The 16,438-nt window shown below is 40.7% G+C and overlaps 1 protein-coding gene across 2 annotated transcripts in view; it reads right to left on the bottom strand.

Annotated features, from left to right (window-relative positions):
* The window catches only part of LOC133140067 (solute carrier family 12 member 2-like), a 35,549-nt gene that overhangs the window by 6,910 nt on the left and 12,201 nt on the right, over window positions 1-16,438 (bottom strand). The window contains exons 7-23 of one of the 2 annotated variants that reach the window (XM_061259616.1): window positions 16,309-16,417; window positions 15,965-16,092; window positions 15,760-15,844; window positions 15,428-15,582; window positions 12,538-12,645; window positions 11,731-11,854; window positions 10,931-11,032; window positions 10,098-10,253; window positions 9,670-9,769; window positions 6,441-6,552; window positions 5,258-5,398; window positions 4,637-4,743; window positions 4,230-4,303; window positions 3,917-4,060; window positions 3,030-3,083; window positions 2,218-2,340; window positions 1,583-1,694 (exon numbers count right to left, since the gene is read on the bottom strand). In XM_061259616.1, coding sequence (XP_061115600.1) covers window positions 1,583-1,694; window positions 2,218-2,340; window positions 3,030-3,083; window positions 3,917-4,060; window positions 4,230-4,303; window positions 4,637-4,743; window positions 5,258-5,398; window positions 6,441-6,552; window positions 9,670-9,769; window positions 10,098-10,253; window positions 10,931-11,032; window positions 11,731-11,854; window positions 12,538-12,645; window positions 15,428-15,582; window positions 15,760-15,844; window positions 15,965-16,092; window positions 16,309-16,417 — 1,934 coding nt within the window. The remainder of the gene's footprint in view (window positions 1-1,582; window positions 1,695-2,217; window positions 2,341-3,029; window positions 3,084-3,916; window positions 4,061-4,229; window positions 4,304-4,636; window positions 4,744-5,257; window positions 5,399-6,440; window positions 6,553-9,669; window positions 9,770-10,097; window positions 10,254-10,930; window positions 11,033-11,730; window positions 11,855-12,537; window positions 12,646-15,427; window positions 15,583-15,759; window positions 15,845-15,964; window positions 16,093-16,308; window positions 16,418-16,438) is intronic. The other variant, XM_061259618.1, reaches the window with a different exon arrangement.

Here is a 16,438-nt window from a genome sequence, read left to right as displayed (position 1 = left end):
TGAGACAGAAAACAAAGATTAATGGTCACATCCAGATGGTCAGCTCTACCACAGGTTCTCAGTTCAGTTTCAACAGCAGAGACTAAGCATTCCATGACAAGTGTTTGTAGAAGTGCAATTGGTTCACATAGAGAAACTGTGCAACTATTTTGTGACTTTTTTTCCACTATCCTTTTAGTGACTTTTTTCACTATCCTTGAAATAGAATATCTAAGATCTGCTGGTCCTCAAGCACCTCTGTTGTCTTTTGGAATTAACACAATAGCTCTTTTAGAATGGTCTTTTGTTTTTTCTCAATTATATGTTCATTTTATCTATACGTCAACCCAATTGTTTGAACTACAGTATATGGTAAGTCACTCTGGATAGAAGTATCCACCAAATTAACACATGAAAATCTTAATTATGTACATGAAGTTCTGAAACACAGCTTGGAGAAAAGTTCAGACTTTATGAACATTTTACAGTAGGCTACAAGACATTTTGTGTATCAATTGTGTTCAGCTGTAATGAATGGTTTCCCACAGTAATATAGTAAGTCCTGCTCTGGCATAGTGCAAAATTGATCTGACCAAAAGAACAGGGAACAGCTGTGGGGGACACGCTTTGTGCATAGCAACTAACAACATGTGTTTCTGCATCACAAACAGCGTTGAATCATTTTGGCTGACCCAAATATGGATAAAAACCCATTATATAAAAAGGATTAAAATTATGCAATAATGGCTTAATCCTTTGAGGCAATTTCTGACCAAAGGCAGTGATTTTATATTGACAGCTGCCTGGTAATATTTTTCATTGAGCCCCAAAAAATGAGCTGAATGCTGAAGCTAGAGAGAAGAACTGATTAATGCACCAAGCAAAACTGCTTTGAACCAAGCAGGATTATTAGGGTAGTGTGGAGAGAAATTTCACTTTCAACATATGTTATGTACTGTACTGTAGGATCATAATAGCAGCACACTTTAAACATTGATCCCCCAACACATACAATTAAAGATGCTATAGCAAACTGGTAGTACCTGGTTTGAGGTACGTTAAATAGTCACTGGGTAATAACTTGTTTGAGGTGTGTTAAATAGTCACTGGGTAGTCCCTTGTTTGAGGTGCCTTAAATAGTCACTGGGTAGTAGCTTGTTTGAGGTGTGTTAAATAGTCACTGGGTAGTACCTGGTTGGAGGTGCGTAAAAAAGTCACTGGGTAGTACCTTGTTTGAGGTGCGTTAAATAGTCACTGGGTAATACCTGGTTTGAGGTGTGTTAAATAGTCACTGGGTAGTCCCTTGTTTGAGGTGCCTTAAATAGTCACTGGGTAGTAGCTTGTTTGAGGTGTGTTAAGTAGTCACTGGGTAGCACCTTGTTTGAGGCGCGTTAAATAGTCACTGGGTAGTACCTTGTTTGAGGTGTGTTAAATAGTCACTGGGTAGTACCTTGTGTCAGGTGTGTTTAATAGTCACTGGGAAGTACCTGGTTTGAGGTGCGTTAAATAGTCACTGGGTAGTACCTGGTTTGAGATGCGTTAAATAGTCTCTGGGTACTACCTTGTTTGAGGTACGTTAAATAGTCACTGGGTAATAACTCACGCTCTGCGGTCGTGGTCAATCCTGTTGATCTTCCCGCCGATAAACACCCGGATCTTGCAGTCCTTCCATTTCTTCTTGTTTATTAACAGATATGGAATGAGTAAAGTCAAGCCTGTCATATGCACAGCAAAAAAGAATTTGTGCTGGTTATTTGTTAGCAACATCATTTTGCTAATATTGCACTAGGGGGGAATTCTAATTCTAAACTAACTGTGCTTTCAGCTATTCTTCTAGTACCAAACTAGGAATATGTTTGCTGCTCCATTGCATGGACATTGAGGAGCTGTCCTTTCCACACTGATGTATTGAAAATGAAAATTGTGCAGCAACAAACCATAATGCAGCATTCATTTTGTTACTGAAATGGGGGTCCCAACCTGCACTTATTTGCACTGGTATCAAAGTTAACGGCAAGTTGTTTCTGAACTCTTGGTTAAAATAACAGATTCACCCCACTGCCTATGAATTAACTGCCCCAACGCTGGCTCTGTGAATGCCCTGAATGATTGGACACAGGCTCTAAATGTACCGCCCTGGCTCTGTGAATGCTGCTGAATGATTGGACATAGGCTCTAAACGTACCGCCCTGGCTCTGTGAATGCGGCTGAATGATTGGGCGCGGGCTCGAAACGTACCGCCGTCATCGAAGAGCCACCACACGTCCACGGTGCCCTTGCCCTGCTTCTTCTGGAACTGCTGACTGGCCTCCAGCAGCCTCTGATCCGCTGGGCTCAGTGCCACAGGGGGACCCTTTTTCTCTGTGAGCCACACACAACACATCAGCCACACGCCTACGGACAAATGTGCTCTACAACTGTACTGTAAGCAATGCATCTACTGGCAGATGACGATTATGCTATCATCACGGCGAAAAAACAAAACAAAAACAGGACTAGTACTGCGCTAGATAAAGCAATTCACTCAAATACAATGCGCTGGGAAAATGTACTTTGTAGTATATGCAGGCAGGTTGAAAATTGCTATCACTGTGAAAGCATACATACGTTGTCAATGTGAAAGTGCAGTGTCCATGCCATTGTCTACAGTACACGGCATTGCTAAAATATACCCAACACGGATTTCTGTAACCTATTCTTTTCTGGAGAAAACGGCTCTTTTAGTAAAACTGACTTCTTTTTAACCTATTTTCTATCTGGGAACTGGCAAACCTACGAAAGTGAACATACGTCTTTGTCCAAAAGCTAGGAAACGGAAGATTAATAGAGGAACACATTTGAGGAGATACAGCTGTTTCAAGGTGGGTGAGATTAGGGCAGCTGGATAGAAGCACACAAACAGCATAAAAACAGAGCCTGTGCTGAAACAAGAAGGCACCACGTGCGGTGGAATAGCAGGCCAGGGAGAATGGAAGGAGACAGGCAAATATTTACACAGTTATTTGTGTGACAGCAGAGACTGAGTGGACACAAGAAAGTCAGGTGCCTGCCTTTTTGCAGCAGTGGTTGAGTGGGCGTCCTGGCGTTATGGTTGTTATCGGAGTCTTGTTAGGAAGAAACAACAGCAGTTAGTGTTAAGGGGGACGCAGATGTGTAAACAGTGGGTTAAGATGATAATTCCATGTTATATTAGTAAAACACAGAGCATTTTGCATTAATGGAGATACTATTTACGGATTTGTCTATAATGGATGATAGACATTTAAGGTTCTAATAAGTCCCTAGTGCGCAATTTGAACCCTCCTATTATTTTGAGATTTTATGACCACTTTTATATTTGGGGTCTAATTGAGCCCAACAGTTTAAATAAGCACAAAATTATTGTAATAGATATATTTGTGTTACTTTGGTTATCGCTTTCTTATTGTTTCCAAAATTTTCCTTTTATCCATAAATATGAAAAATCTGTGAGAAACATCTCATTTTTGAGCCTAAGGCATAGTAAGTGAAAGTTCTCTCTATGAGAAAGTGCCACCAGAATCATCCACAAAGAAATCTGAGATAACAATAAAAATGGTCGTATATTTTCTTACATTTTATATAGAGGGTCAAAAGAACCCCACACAAAGTTGGTACAGGACTTGGCATAGCAGTATGTTTATTGCATGTTTACCATTTAATAATAGGAGGGCTAATCAGTGCAATATCGAATGCATTTGTATCCATTCTAATTGATGCATCATACAATGCATTGGTCAATTAATTTCAATGCAGCATAGAATGCACTAGTCAATTTTAATCAGCGCACTATACAATACAATATCCCACCATGGAGTCAATCAATCCATTCTCATCAGTGGACATGGAATTCATTATTCCATTCCAATCACTGGGTGATGGAATGAATTACAAGGACAGCAGAGTGACTCACTATTACCTTTGTGAATGATGGGGCTACTTTGGGCTGTGGAGATTCTGGAGGAGGTTTTGGATGAGTCACCGTCCGATTCTTTGGACAAGTCAAAGGACACCACAATATCCTTCATTCCTGCGCCCTTCTCCTGGGAGGACATGAATTCATCTGTGGGAGAGAATGAAATTGATGGAAACATGCAGAGGGAACTAGAACTACTCTGGGAAATGAAACAAATTACACCAACTGTTAAACAACAACAAGGTAATTGGCTTGTTTGTAAGTATTCCTAAGAAGATCTGCAAACATGTTTTGTTACTTGTGGGTATCCACTGACCTTGAATATGTGAAATGTCAAGTCCTTCTTTCAGCCTGAGGATAACGGCACCATACTGGAAGTCGAATGCATCACTATGAGACAAATAAATCAATATCAGAACTTCCCAGAAAGACGTTTCACATTGTGCAGACCTGGACACATTCTGCAACAGTAGAGCTGCGCTGTCTATTACAGAGTTTGGATTTGGACAATTCCAAAAAGGCTGTTACAATTTCTCAAAACAAATGGTAAAAATGTAAGGGTTTAAATTAATCCATTGAAAAGTGTGACGATCAACATGTCTCAGTATCAATAATTCTTAAATCTATGATCATTTTTCCTTTGCTAATCTGGGAATCATGAGTGAAGTGTTAATCCTATTTGGAAAAAATATGCCACATGCCCATATTTAACAATCCACTCACTGGATGATGTTGATGTAGGTCTCGACATCTTTCATCTCTCCATCCCTCCAGTTGTTTTTGAAGCCTATGACCAGCGTGTTGGGCCTCAAGCGGCCTAGACCAGAGGCCTGAAATGCAAAGGGTCATCCCATTTCTCAACACTACGCTTTCATTCATTACATTACATTATTGGCATTTGGCAGACGCTCTTATCCAGAGCGACGTACAGTTCATTAGACTAAGCAGGAGACAATCCTCCCCTGGAGCAATGCAGGGTTAAGGGCCTTGCTCAAGGGCCCAACGGCTGTGCGGATCTTATTGTGGCTACACCGGGATTAGAACCACCGACCTTGTGTGTCCCAGTCATGTACCTTAACCACTACGCTACAGGCCACCGCTGTACAGTGCTTACAGACACACAACCATTCTATGGCCACTTGCCGTACAGTAATCTACAAATTGTTGTTAAAACCTACAAGTCCATGAATAGATATCAATTGCCCACTAAGTGCCTAAACTTTAATTTCACTTAATTTACTGTCATAAAATTTACATGATGTCTTTCAACCATGATCAAATCATGTTATGTGCCACGACAATTTAAGCAAAATTTGGACGAAGAACCTGGCGTTCTGGTCTTACCTGGAGCAGGTACTGGGTACCCTGTCTCAGGTCCTCAGCAAACACAGGTGTATAAAAGGCCTTGGTCTTGTTCTTCAGCAGCCAACGTTGGTAGCGTGCCTGGTCATTTGCTAGGTCTTTGAAGCTTGGCCTACGTGTAAACTGGAGAAAAAAACACTTCCTGATCTATCATCAATGCAATGAAGTTATACGGCAAAAGATCTCCTCACAATGTTTCTTATGGAAATAAGGAATTAACCCTGATTGAATTTAATATGAATGTCAAATTTCAGCTTCATTTTGTTTTTTACATTCTCCATTTGGTGTCACTGCAATAATAAGCCATACATTTCCCAACCTGGCCACATATTCACACTCTTTTTACCACATTAATATTAATATCCACCTACTTTGTAAAGCAGTTACAATTAAGTACAAATAATATTTTAATAAAACACAAACTGAAAAGTCTTTCAAAGACATCCTGGACGTTTAATGATAACCTTGTAAGGCTGCTTCAGGTCCAGACATGGACTTCCAGAAGGAGACACTGCCTTCATTCCCAATTAATATTTTTCGATGGATAACCAGCTGGAGCCACTGAGCTCTCGAAACTGAGATAGTTTCACTGATTCAGGCCAGGGCTTCCGAAAGTAATGCTCCGTCAGATTGGATGGGAAGCATCTGTGAACTGCCATCTTCAGGTCTCTCCACAGAGATTTAAGTCTGGGCTTTGGCTGGACCACTCAAGGACAGCCAGAGACTTGTCCCAAAGCCACTCCAGCATTGTCTTGGCTGTATGTATGTGGGTCATTGTGCTGAAAGGTGAACTGTCACCCCAGTCTGAGGTCGCGGGCACTTCTACAAGGACCTCTCTTTCTTTGGTTGAATTCACCCTTTCCTCAATTCTGACCAGTCTCCCTGTCCCTGCCACTGAGAAGCACCCCCGTAGAATGATGCTGCCACCACCATGCTTCACTGTAGGGATGGCATTAGCCAGGTAACAGTGCCTAGTGTTTGTTAGACATAGTGCTTGGAGTTCTGCCCAAAGAGTAACATTTTTGTCTCATCAGACAAGAGAATCTGCCTGTATTTCTTCTAAAATGTGTTCAGGATATTTCTGAACGCGACACTGTTTTCTCTGAGGGGAGGGGTAGGATGCCTTTAATGAAATGCTTTGCATTTTGACAGCCATGTTACTCACCGTGCGGACATGCCCACAGACCATCAGACCCATGTTCTTTGTGAAGGCCTGGACCAGGTTGAGCAAGGCAGGGCGAGAGTTGGGGTAACCGATCAACAGCAGACACTGGGGTCTGTGGGAGACATAGGCCATAAAGATCCTAAATACACAGCACACAGGCTACATCATAGCTTGGAAGTGTTATGACATCATCAGTCCAATAAATGTCTTACAGGTCTCTTGTAAACAGGATTTTCTGCTTAAATAAATTTAAAAAACTGATTTTTTATACTAAGCTACATTCAATGCATTATATCATGAGTGGTTATTTCTCCTGACAGCAATGGTCATCAAAACAAATATAGAACCTGTGGATGACAATATGTCCAATTTTATGGTTGCTGGAAGGTCTGCAGGTTGATTCCAGTGAGGTATTTAAGTACTTGATCTACCTAAGCAATGAAACAGTTCAACCAATTTAGCTTTCTTTCCTGTTCTGAGAATGGACATGTATTAAAGAGAGCTGCTGATCCGTAGAGCACCCTTGTCATAAACTGTGAGCAATGCATTCAATTCTGATAACACTATATGGCTTTCCTGATGGCTTAGAAGCTAATGACCATGAAAATACCTGAAGACGGATGCACCAAGATAAGGTAAAATTATTTGAATAAAATATGGTAAAATATTCTACAAACTACTACATGCCATAGATTCCCCATCATTTGACCTGAATGATAACCAGTAACAAACAGTGAATTGTACGATCCTTGTATTGCTTAATTTATGCTATAAAAGCTTTGCATTAACAAGATTTGTTTCAGTATCACATTATCAATTTTGTCTGACAGAGCAAATTGTTATGGTTATGGTTATTATGATTATTCATTGCTGTCCACGTGCCTATGAAAACTTTGTTCAAGGAAGCATATGAAAGCAACTGACATGAAACATAATGTCCAAGAACTTGTGAAAACAGCATTCATTCTGATCATAATAGCTCAGTGTTTGTTCCTCTGGGCTGTGCTATTTGGGTAATCATTTGGGGCAATTTCCAGTTCAGCACATCAGCTGATCTATGAAGGGCAGAAAAAGAAGACAAACAATGCAGATGTTTAGGGACATAGCTGACAAAGAAGGCTGAATGTCCTTGTTAATGCAGTTAGCTGACCCTTCAGGATATTGAAGTAACAGAGACCTAGGTTCAGTGGTGCCTCACAGAAATTGCATAATCTTCAATTGCAGTTGTGTTTTCAGGGTGTCAATGTGTGCTGAAGATTGACCCTACTTCAGTTTTAAATTTATTTATTTAGTCGGTCAGTTAGTCAGTTTGTTAGTTAGTTTTACGACATTAGACCATGGATTATACAAAGTAACCAGATGGTGAGCTTTATATTCTTACACTGAATTCTGTCTCTCTACCATTGAACCTGAAAGGTCCCAATTTGAGGCATCTAATAAATATTCATGATGGAGTGTGACCAAGGACAATACCCATGGCAATGTCCTTTTCATGAATAATAAAACTGCATACATATATATATATATATATATATATATATATATATATATATATATATATATATATACATATATATATATACATACATATATATATATATATATATTTTTTTCTGTATATAGTCTGGTCTAGAATATTTAAAAATTGTTGGAAGTTATCAAGAGATATTGCAATGGGCAATTATTCAGGTAGCTGAATCTGGACATCTGATCTTGAAATGGCTCAGTGGTGAGAAGGAAACGCACTGGAGAATAAAATAACTGGAATGATGATTAGATTACGTGCCCAGTTATTTTATAATTAGGCCCTCTGGGTGTCTCACTTGACCCCGATGTCTGTAACGTCAACCGATTCTAATTGAACCCTACAGTACGTAACCTATCTGTCTTTACAACCTGGCTGCATTTCCTGTGTTTTTTTTGCAAAGGACAAAGATCGCCCATGTTTCAGATCAAAGGTCACAGTGGTGGTTGTCCCCGTTGAACTGTTACATAATTTTCCATGTGGGCTTCCAGCTTTGAAAAATGGCAGCCGTCAGTTTTCACAACAGCCATTTATCCTTCTAATGAACAGTGACATTGTTGCCCGCTTCCTCACGCCAACAAAAAAAATTTAGTCAATGAGAAGAGAAAACGCTTTGAACAGGATTTTCCAAATCTTTGGTGACGTGAAAGATTGATTGAAAGATAAATTGAACAAAAAGATATATAGTGGCTCAAGTATTCAGACCCATTCACTTTTTGCACACTTAATTGTGTTTTACATTTCATTTTAAATGGATACAATTGACATTTTTGATCATCAAGACAACCCTGGAGTGGCTTCGGGACAAGTCTCTGACTCTCCTTGAGTGACCCAACCAAAGCCCCGACTTGAACCCCAGAGAACATCAGTGGAGGGACCTGAATATGGTAGTTCACAGATGCGTCCCATCCAATCTGACAGAGCTTGAGAGGATCTGCCAGAAAGAATGGGATAAACTGCCCATATTCAGGTGTGCAAAGCTTATAGAGACTTACCCAAGAAGAATCAAAGCTGTAATTACTGCCAAAGGGGCTTCTACAAGGTACTGAATAACAGGTCTGATATACATGAGTATGACAGATTTAAGTTTGATTTTGAATACATTTGTAAAGATTTCTAAAAACATGTTTTCACTTTGCCATTATCGGTTATTGAGTGTAGATTGATGGGCAAAAATGGCAATTTTATCAATTAAAATTAAATCACAATAAAGTGGGCAAAAAGTGAATGGGTCTGAATACTTTCTGAAAAAAAAAATAGTTTCTCTGATGCTGACAGCTAATGAAGAAAGCTCCCCTGATATAAGATGTAGGTGTAAATCATAAATTATTAGCACCACATGAATGTGAATATATGTAAAGAAGAATAGTAGCCTGGAAAGAATATTTAGTTGAAACCTTAAAGTACACTAACTGTATTATAAATTATATTCATCATTAAAAAAAGTAATGTTGCATGTGCATTTTACAGTCCTAGTAACATTCTACCTGAAACAGTCAGGATGATTAGGTTACCAATTGTCGTGGAGCAATGGGGTGTTTTATTCCCGACACAGATGCAAGAGATATTTCACAGAGCAATGCTGGACAATCTTTCTCTGATACAGTCAAAAAGTCCAACTTGATGTTATCTCATAGAGGAAGCACATTTCCAAAGCATTAAAGGATTTCCGTGAAACAATAAAACCTCATCAGTCAAAGTTACCTGAAGTTCTTGATGTGGTCTTCCACACCAGTCAGCTGCAGACAGTGAGTCAAAGCTTGATGGTATGTCAGAGCTTGCATGGAGGAGCCCCAGTTCACATCTGTGACAAACATCAATGCCACGTCAGGAGCCTGTCAGGCATTGTTATGTCATCACTGCAGATATACAGACAGTCAGCCCATAGGCACTGACACGATCAAAGAAATTAGAGGCAAAAACTGTAGATATAAATAATCTGATAATGTTGTGCCGATTCAGCTCCCTATGGTACACAACCAAAGAGACATTTAATCTGCTTGTCAGGTAACAAGAGAAACGTGTGAACGCAGGAAAAGTGTAATCAGGGTCTCGTTTTCCAGCCAATATTAATGTGGTATATCACAGTGGAAAATGGTGAGATGTTGGTTTCCGACGTGTGTGGGACTCGCCTGGTTTCTTGTAGCTGACATAAATATAGAGTGCCATGACGATGACATTGGTCAGGAGCGCCGCCCACCAGTTAATCACGAACATGACCACGCAGCACAGCACAGCCCCCGCCAATGACACCCACATGTTGTAGTACTTGAAGCTGGGACGCCATCCTGTTGCACAGGAAGTGAAATGGTCTTTCTTGACTTGAAAACATTTATTTCCCACAAAATATGTATATTTTGAACATTTTGAACAGTCTATAATCTGAACCAAGTAAGATATCGTTATAAATATTTTGGATTCTAAATAATACATATTTTTGTCACCAGTACCCAAGAATAATTTTTCTAGAATTTTTGGATGAAAAAAAAAAAGATGAAATTTCAGGATCTAACAATGAGATTTGGGATACTGTACCAACTGCCAAAGCTTATAACAAGAAAATTGGCTCAAAACACACCTCTGGACATGGAGTAAAGGTTTGCAAAGTTTCATGATGATAGGATGACTATGCACTAAGGAAAATGTCCAAAATCAGGTTTTGAGAAAATCGATACAAATTTCACCATACACATGGCGTAATCATTGAAAAGGTGGTATTATCCTGAAAGTTGAATTGTTGAGGGATGATTTGCAGCAGTAAATTTGACTGAAAATGTTATTTGAGACGGTCCTTATATGCAAAGTGGAAGCAGAGAATGTGTGTCCCCCTCACAAATATGTACAAGGAGATCGTCCACGGAACTTCAATGGTTATTTTTGACATTTGTCAAGCTGTGCCATGAAAAATTCTTGCTCACTCACGATTGTGTGTTTTTTTAATTTTTTTTTCTCTTTCAGACCTTACCTGGAGAGTTGGCCATAGAGGCATGGAACACTGAGAAATTGATCAAAGCGTAAGATGCCAGGAAGAAGTTTGAGATGATGGGAGCAATGATGTTCAAATCCGCTACACAACCAAATGAAAAACACAGACATTAGGGGATTCGCAACAGCGTGAGACATCTGCTCATAAGAAAAACACTCACCGAGCACTTTATTAGGTATTTATTAGACTTATTTTTTAGACTTCTACTGCTGTAGCCTATCCACTTAAGAGTTATGATGCGTTGTGTGTTCAGAGATGCTCTTCTGCACACCGCTGCTGTAATGTGTGGTTATTTGTGTTACTGTCACCTTCCTGTCAGCTTCAACCAGTCTGGCCATTCTCCTCTGACGTCTCTCATTAACAATGCATTTCTGTCTGCAAAAGTGCTGCTCATTTTTTTTGTTTTTTTTGCACCATTCTTTGCAAAAAATCTCTAGAGACTAGTGTGCATGAAAATCCCAGGAGATCAGCAGTTTCTGAGATAGTCAAACCACCCTGTCTGCCACCAACGATCATTCCGCAGCCAAAGTCACTTAAATCACATTTTATCCCCATTCTGATGGTGATGTGAACATTAACTGAAGCTCCTGACCCGTATTTACATGATTGTATGCATGGCACTGCTGCCACACAATCGGCTGATTAGATAACCGCATGAATAAGTAGGTGTAATAAAGTTAAAATGTTCGGTGAGTGTATGCCAGATATAAGCACTTAAAAAAATGTTGCAGAAAAATGATCTGTAAGTGGAAGAGTAGGAAGGAAAGTGAGATGATTACCGATCAGAATGAAGGCCAGCCCGATGAAGAAGGTGAGGACATAGCCACGCAGGGGCTCGTTGTTCTTCCCGTAGCCCTTGGCAAACACGCCCAGGCCAGGGTAGATATTGTCTTTGCACAAAGCCTGAAGGACAAATCCACTCAACATCAATTCCCTAAAGCAGGGATACTTAATCTCGAGGCCAGTCGTACTGCTGGTTTTCGTTCTCTCCCTCTAATCAGGGAAAGATTTGTATGCCAGGTCTGGAATCTAAGGTCAATTAGTGTCATTAATCAATCAATTAAGTTCTGGGATGGAAAGGAAACCAGTAGTTCTTCTGGCCCCCAGATTGGAGTATCTCTGTCCTACAGTCAGAGTGACAATACATTCTAAGAGAAGCTATCTGTTTTTGTCCTGACATGCAGTGTGAATTGTGGGACCTTATATACACAGGTGTGCTCCTTTCTAAACTATGACCAATCAATTCAATTTTCCACAGTTGGACTCCAATTAATCTCTAAACACATCTCAAGGATAATTCAAGCAAACAGAATGCACCTGACCACAATTTGGCCTGCCACAGCAAACGGTTTGAATACTTATGTAAATGAGAGATTTCTATTTTAGATTTTTCATAAATTAGCAAAAACTTCTAAACATGTTTTTTTTTTATTTTTTATTTTATTATGGGTATTGAGTATAGATTGGTGGGCAAACATGGCATTTTGATCCATTTATAGTTAAATCTACAGCACAATAAAGTGTCCAAAAAGTTAAGGGGTCTGAATACCTTCTGAAACCACTGTATGAATACTGAACAGACTCACCTGAAATACTTTGGGGGCACTGACCAGTGAAGCCAGGGCAGAGGACAGAGTTGCAGAGAAAACACCCGCTGTGATGAGGGGCCCAAACCCAGACACCTCGCTCATGACCTGAGGAACAAACACTCAGCTTCAATGGCTTCAGTCATTCTTTAACTCAAGGACACCTGTGTCCAGATTGTACCCTCACAATCTAATGAAAAGCCTTTCTTTCCACAGTTCTCAAAAGTAATTCAATCAGTCACACAGATATATTTTACGACTCAGATTCAGGGTTACTTCAGGGAGCATTTCGTTTACAAAATGACAGGCTGTCATTCTGACAAGTTTGACAAGCGATAAACAGTGGCACACAAGTTCCATTCCAGAGGATCCTGATCCTGTCTCTGCTTTCTCTTCATGTCACGGTGAGTAGCACTGCATAACATAAAAACATACGCACACTAGTCTCATTCTTAGACCAAAGACTTGTGTGCAATCAGATGCACCAGGCAACAAACAGGATCGACAGACTGCTTCATGTGTCAGTTTGAGCTCTGTGGTAGGGGTGTTAAAAATCGCGGAAAGCTAAATCATAGCAGTGTTGATCAAATAGGATCAAACACTGCTATCAATAGTCACATTCCCATGCACCTACTCTAAATGAACAGTAAATTATATCATTTTAACACTTAAAACAACGTTGAATGAAATATTTCTGTAAGTGAATTAATAAATTCACAGCATGAAAGCCTATAGGTGCCAATAGAGGACAAAGAAAACGAGTGAACACAGAGGGAACATTCTGGAGGCATTCTGTGACGTGCTCTCACTGACCGGGTGAACAGCGAGAGCGATTGTTCCAACGTCCGCTGGTTCCGTTCCACCCCCGCGGAAGACAAGAGCCTCTTTAATGAGGGCACTCGTCACCGTCCAGGACAATGACCCAGGGCACCTGGGCCTCCGCAATACCAGCCGTGCCCTTGCGCCACTCACTAATGATATCAGACGCAGGGTACTCGCTGTTATGGACAGTGGTCAATGCTTTAATTCAGAGCCTGGCCAGTAGGCCTTGAGACCACACAACCACCATTATTTCAACCACTGGCCTCCATGACTCTGCATCGACCCCAGACAGGCAGAGAGGGGGGTGTTGGGGGAACAGGATGAACCCTGCATAACAGCTCAGCTTCCAACTGACTCGATGTACTAATTGAGACTATGCTGTGAATGTTTTTGAGTCAATGTTGTTATCAGCAGATTGTGACGTGCAATGAGACACCTGGGATAAAGTTTGTATGGATCTACCAAGCTTAATTAACTCGTATCTCAGCACTGTAATCTTTAATCCACTGAAATCCTTTTAATTCCTTAAGGAGCACAAGGGCGTTTTGCCACGTCAGGTGATCTGTAACTTTCTTCCCAGTCTCATGTCAATCCCACACTTCTACAGACCTTCACATGGTGGGATATTTACAGCCTGTAGCACAGTGGTTAAGGTACATGACTGGGACTCACTGGTTCGAACGGTGTAGCCACAATAAGATCCGCACAGCCGTTGGGCCCTTGAGCAAGACTCTTCACCCCACATTGCCCCTGCTTAGTCTAAAATCAACTGTACGTCGCTCTGGATAAGAGTATCTGCCAAATGCCATTAATGTAATGTAATGTAACATATGTCCAAATGAATGATGCCCGCTCGGTCTGATCACCTTGACAGCACAATGCTAGTTTGGCTTCTTCAGGAAAACTCTGATTTTGATCTTCTGAAACTTGGAAGATTAGTTCTGGACATATTCTGGAGATCGCAGCCAGAATGAAAAGCCAGATGGAGGTCTATGCACACTTCCATACTGGCATGGAGGTGAAATTATTTCTGCAGAGTTACATCTTAGCTTTCTGTTTGTATTGCCTTGAGATGCCATTCAGAATAAACAGCACATTTGCTTCTTCTTTCTTTGTTTTCTTTTATATGCTCCTGAGGTAGAGTATGGAAGTTCGTACCTCCACTTTGTTCCAGTCCTGCCCTTTACTTTTGCACTGCTGTTACATTGTGGTTGAGGGTTGATGTGCTGATCCTGTGACCTCACAGTTTTGATGAACACGCTACTCTTCTGAACTGTACATGCTTACACAGGCAGGTAGTTTTCCCTTGGGTATTTTTGGTTTTTGGGTGTCATTTTGGCAATGTCATTGGCAAGGTCCATGTCTTTTTGTATGGAGCAGAGATACAGTACAGTACATTGTTTCTGTTCTGTGGGATGGTATGCTGATGCAGTACTGATTTCCAAGCTAATATATTGCAATGTATGGGATAGAAGAATAATTGTATGGGACAGACCACATAACCCTTTTGGACACTGGGAACCACTCTGAGATCATTGCTGTTTTCCAAAACGGTACAATCAATGCCCATATGTACTGCACTGATGACCATAAGGAGTCCAGATGGCCTGCTACTGGAGGTCACCAATCTGTTTGTGTGTGAACTGTCGAGTTTGTGGAGTTTGTACACAAGGTTGCTTTCCACTACAGGCTCCATAGTGTCGTGGAGTGTGAAAGTTTAGTAGATACACCATTTGCTTTTACAAAATCCTGCTCTCTATATTCGATAAGGTGGTTTAGTATGCCCACCCAAACACGTTATTTTCATAAACAACACTCCTATTCTCCCCATTCAGCCACTTCATAAATTGTTTTAGTCACATCATGTCAACCACCTTCAAAAAAATTGTGCAATCAATATAATTGAAAACTCATCCAATGACCATAAAAAAACTCCACAAAGCCAACCTATTATTTTGGAGGGGTTTTTGTTCTTTGTTAGACTTTGAAGTTTGCGCTCTCAGCTCTGCTTACCAAACATGTCAAAGCAATAACTAAAGAGGTAAACTGCTACCCCTCATTGTGGTACCTGGAAGTCGTTGTGGAGCCCAAACTTGCAGTTCATAGCGGCCTTGCAAGAGGAGAAGTCATAGCCTAGCTTACAGGCCGCGTCCGTACAGTTCATAGACTGGCTAGTGATGGTGTCATTGCTGCTTCCCGAGGCATCCCGCAGAATGCAGCCACCTGTGAGAGGGAATTGGACATTACCATCCCAGTGTCCAGATATATAGTATTCCTGGGCACAGACCAAGAGCACGTACAGCACAGCAGCAGATCCAAAAAAGCCAGCCAAAGTTCACAAAATCAGAGATGAAAGAAGTAATATGGCTAGAAAAGTTATGGTAGTTTAATATTGCCTACCTGCACTAAATGCAACTCCCAGGTAAACAACTCCAGTTATGAGGATGGCTAAAAGAGTTCCCTTTGGAATGGCTGACTGCGGGTCCTGGAAGCATAAAATAAAACTGTGTGTAATTGCCTCTCATTGGTAAAGTGCACAGACAGTAGCAAAAACACACTCTTTGCAATGATATTGTCCTAAATTGGGAACACAAGAAGACCTTACTGTGAGGTCTCCTGAGATGTTGGCCCCGGCCAGAATGCCCGTCGCTGCTGGGAAGAAGATGGCGAAAACCGAGAAGAAGGTCTCCCCATCGCGGAAGTCGGGAACCATATTCTCAATCAAAATGTCCGCTTAATAACACAAGAAGAGAAACAGACCAAAATGCCTTTGAATATTTGGGGTTGAACAATCACAGAATGGGATTTCAATGTAGTTTCGATGTAGTTCAAGTGTAGTCCAGTGATGATTTCAGTTTTACGGTGATGGTTTACTACTTTGTTTTGAAGGATTTATTGTGTGCAGACAATTACATCCTTTATTTTGATCAATACGAAACTGAGCCAGACCTTTGTAGCCAAAGAAGCCCAATGGCTTTTTGGCTTCCATGGGGATGAAGGCTCCAATGAAGTAGTTGAAGATGGCGCCTATGAGGATGACTAACAGGAAGATCTGAGCCTGCAAAAATCAAGGTGTGGT

Source organism: Conger conger, chromosome 11 (assembly GCF_963514075.1).
Source record: "Conger conger chromosome 11, fConCon1.1, whole genome shotgun sequence".
In the NCBI taxonomy this organism is placed as follows: Eukaryota; Metazoa; Chordata; class Actinopteri; order Anguilliformes; family Congridae; genus Conger; species Conger conger.
This window is presented reverse-complemented; position numbering and strand designations above follow the sequence as displayed.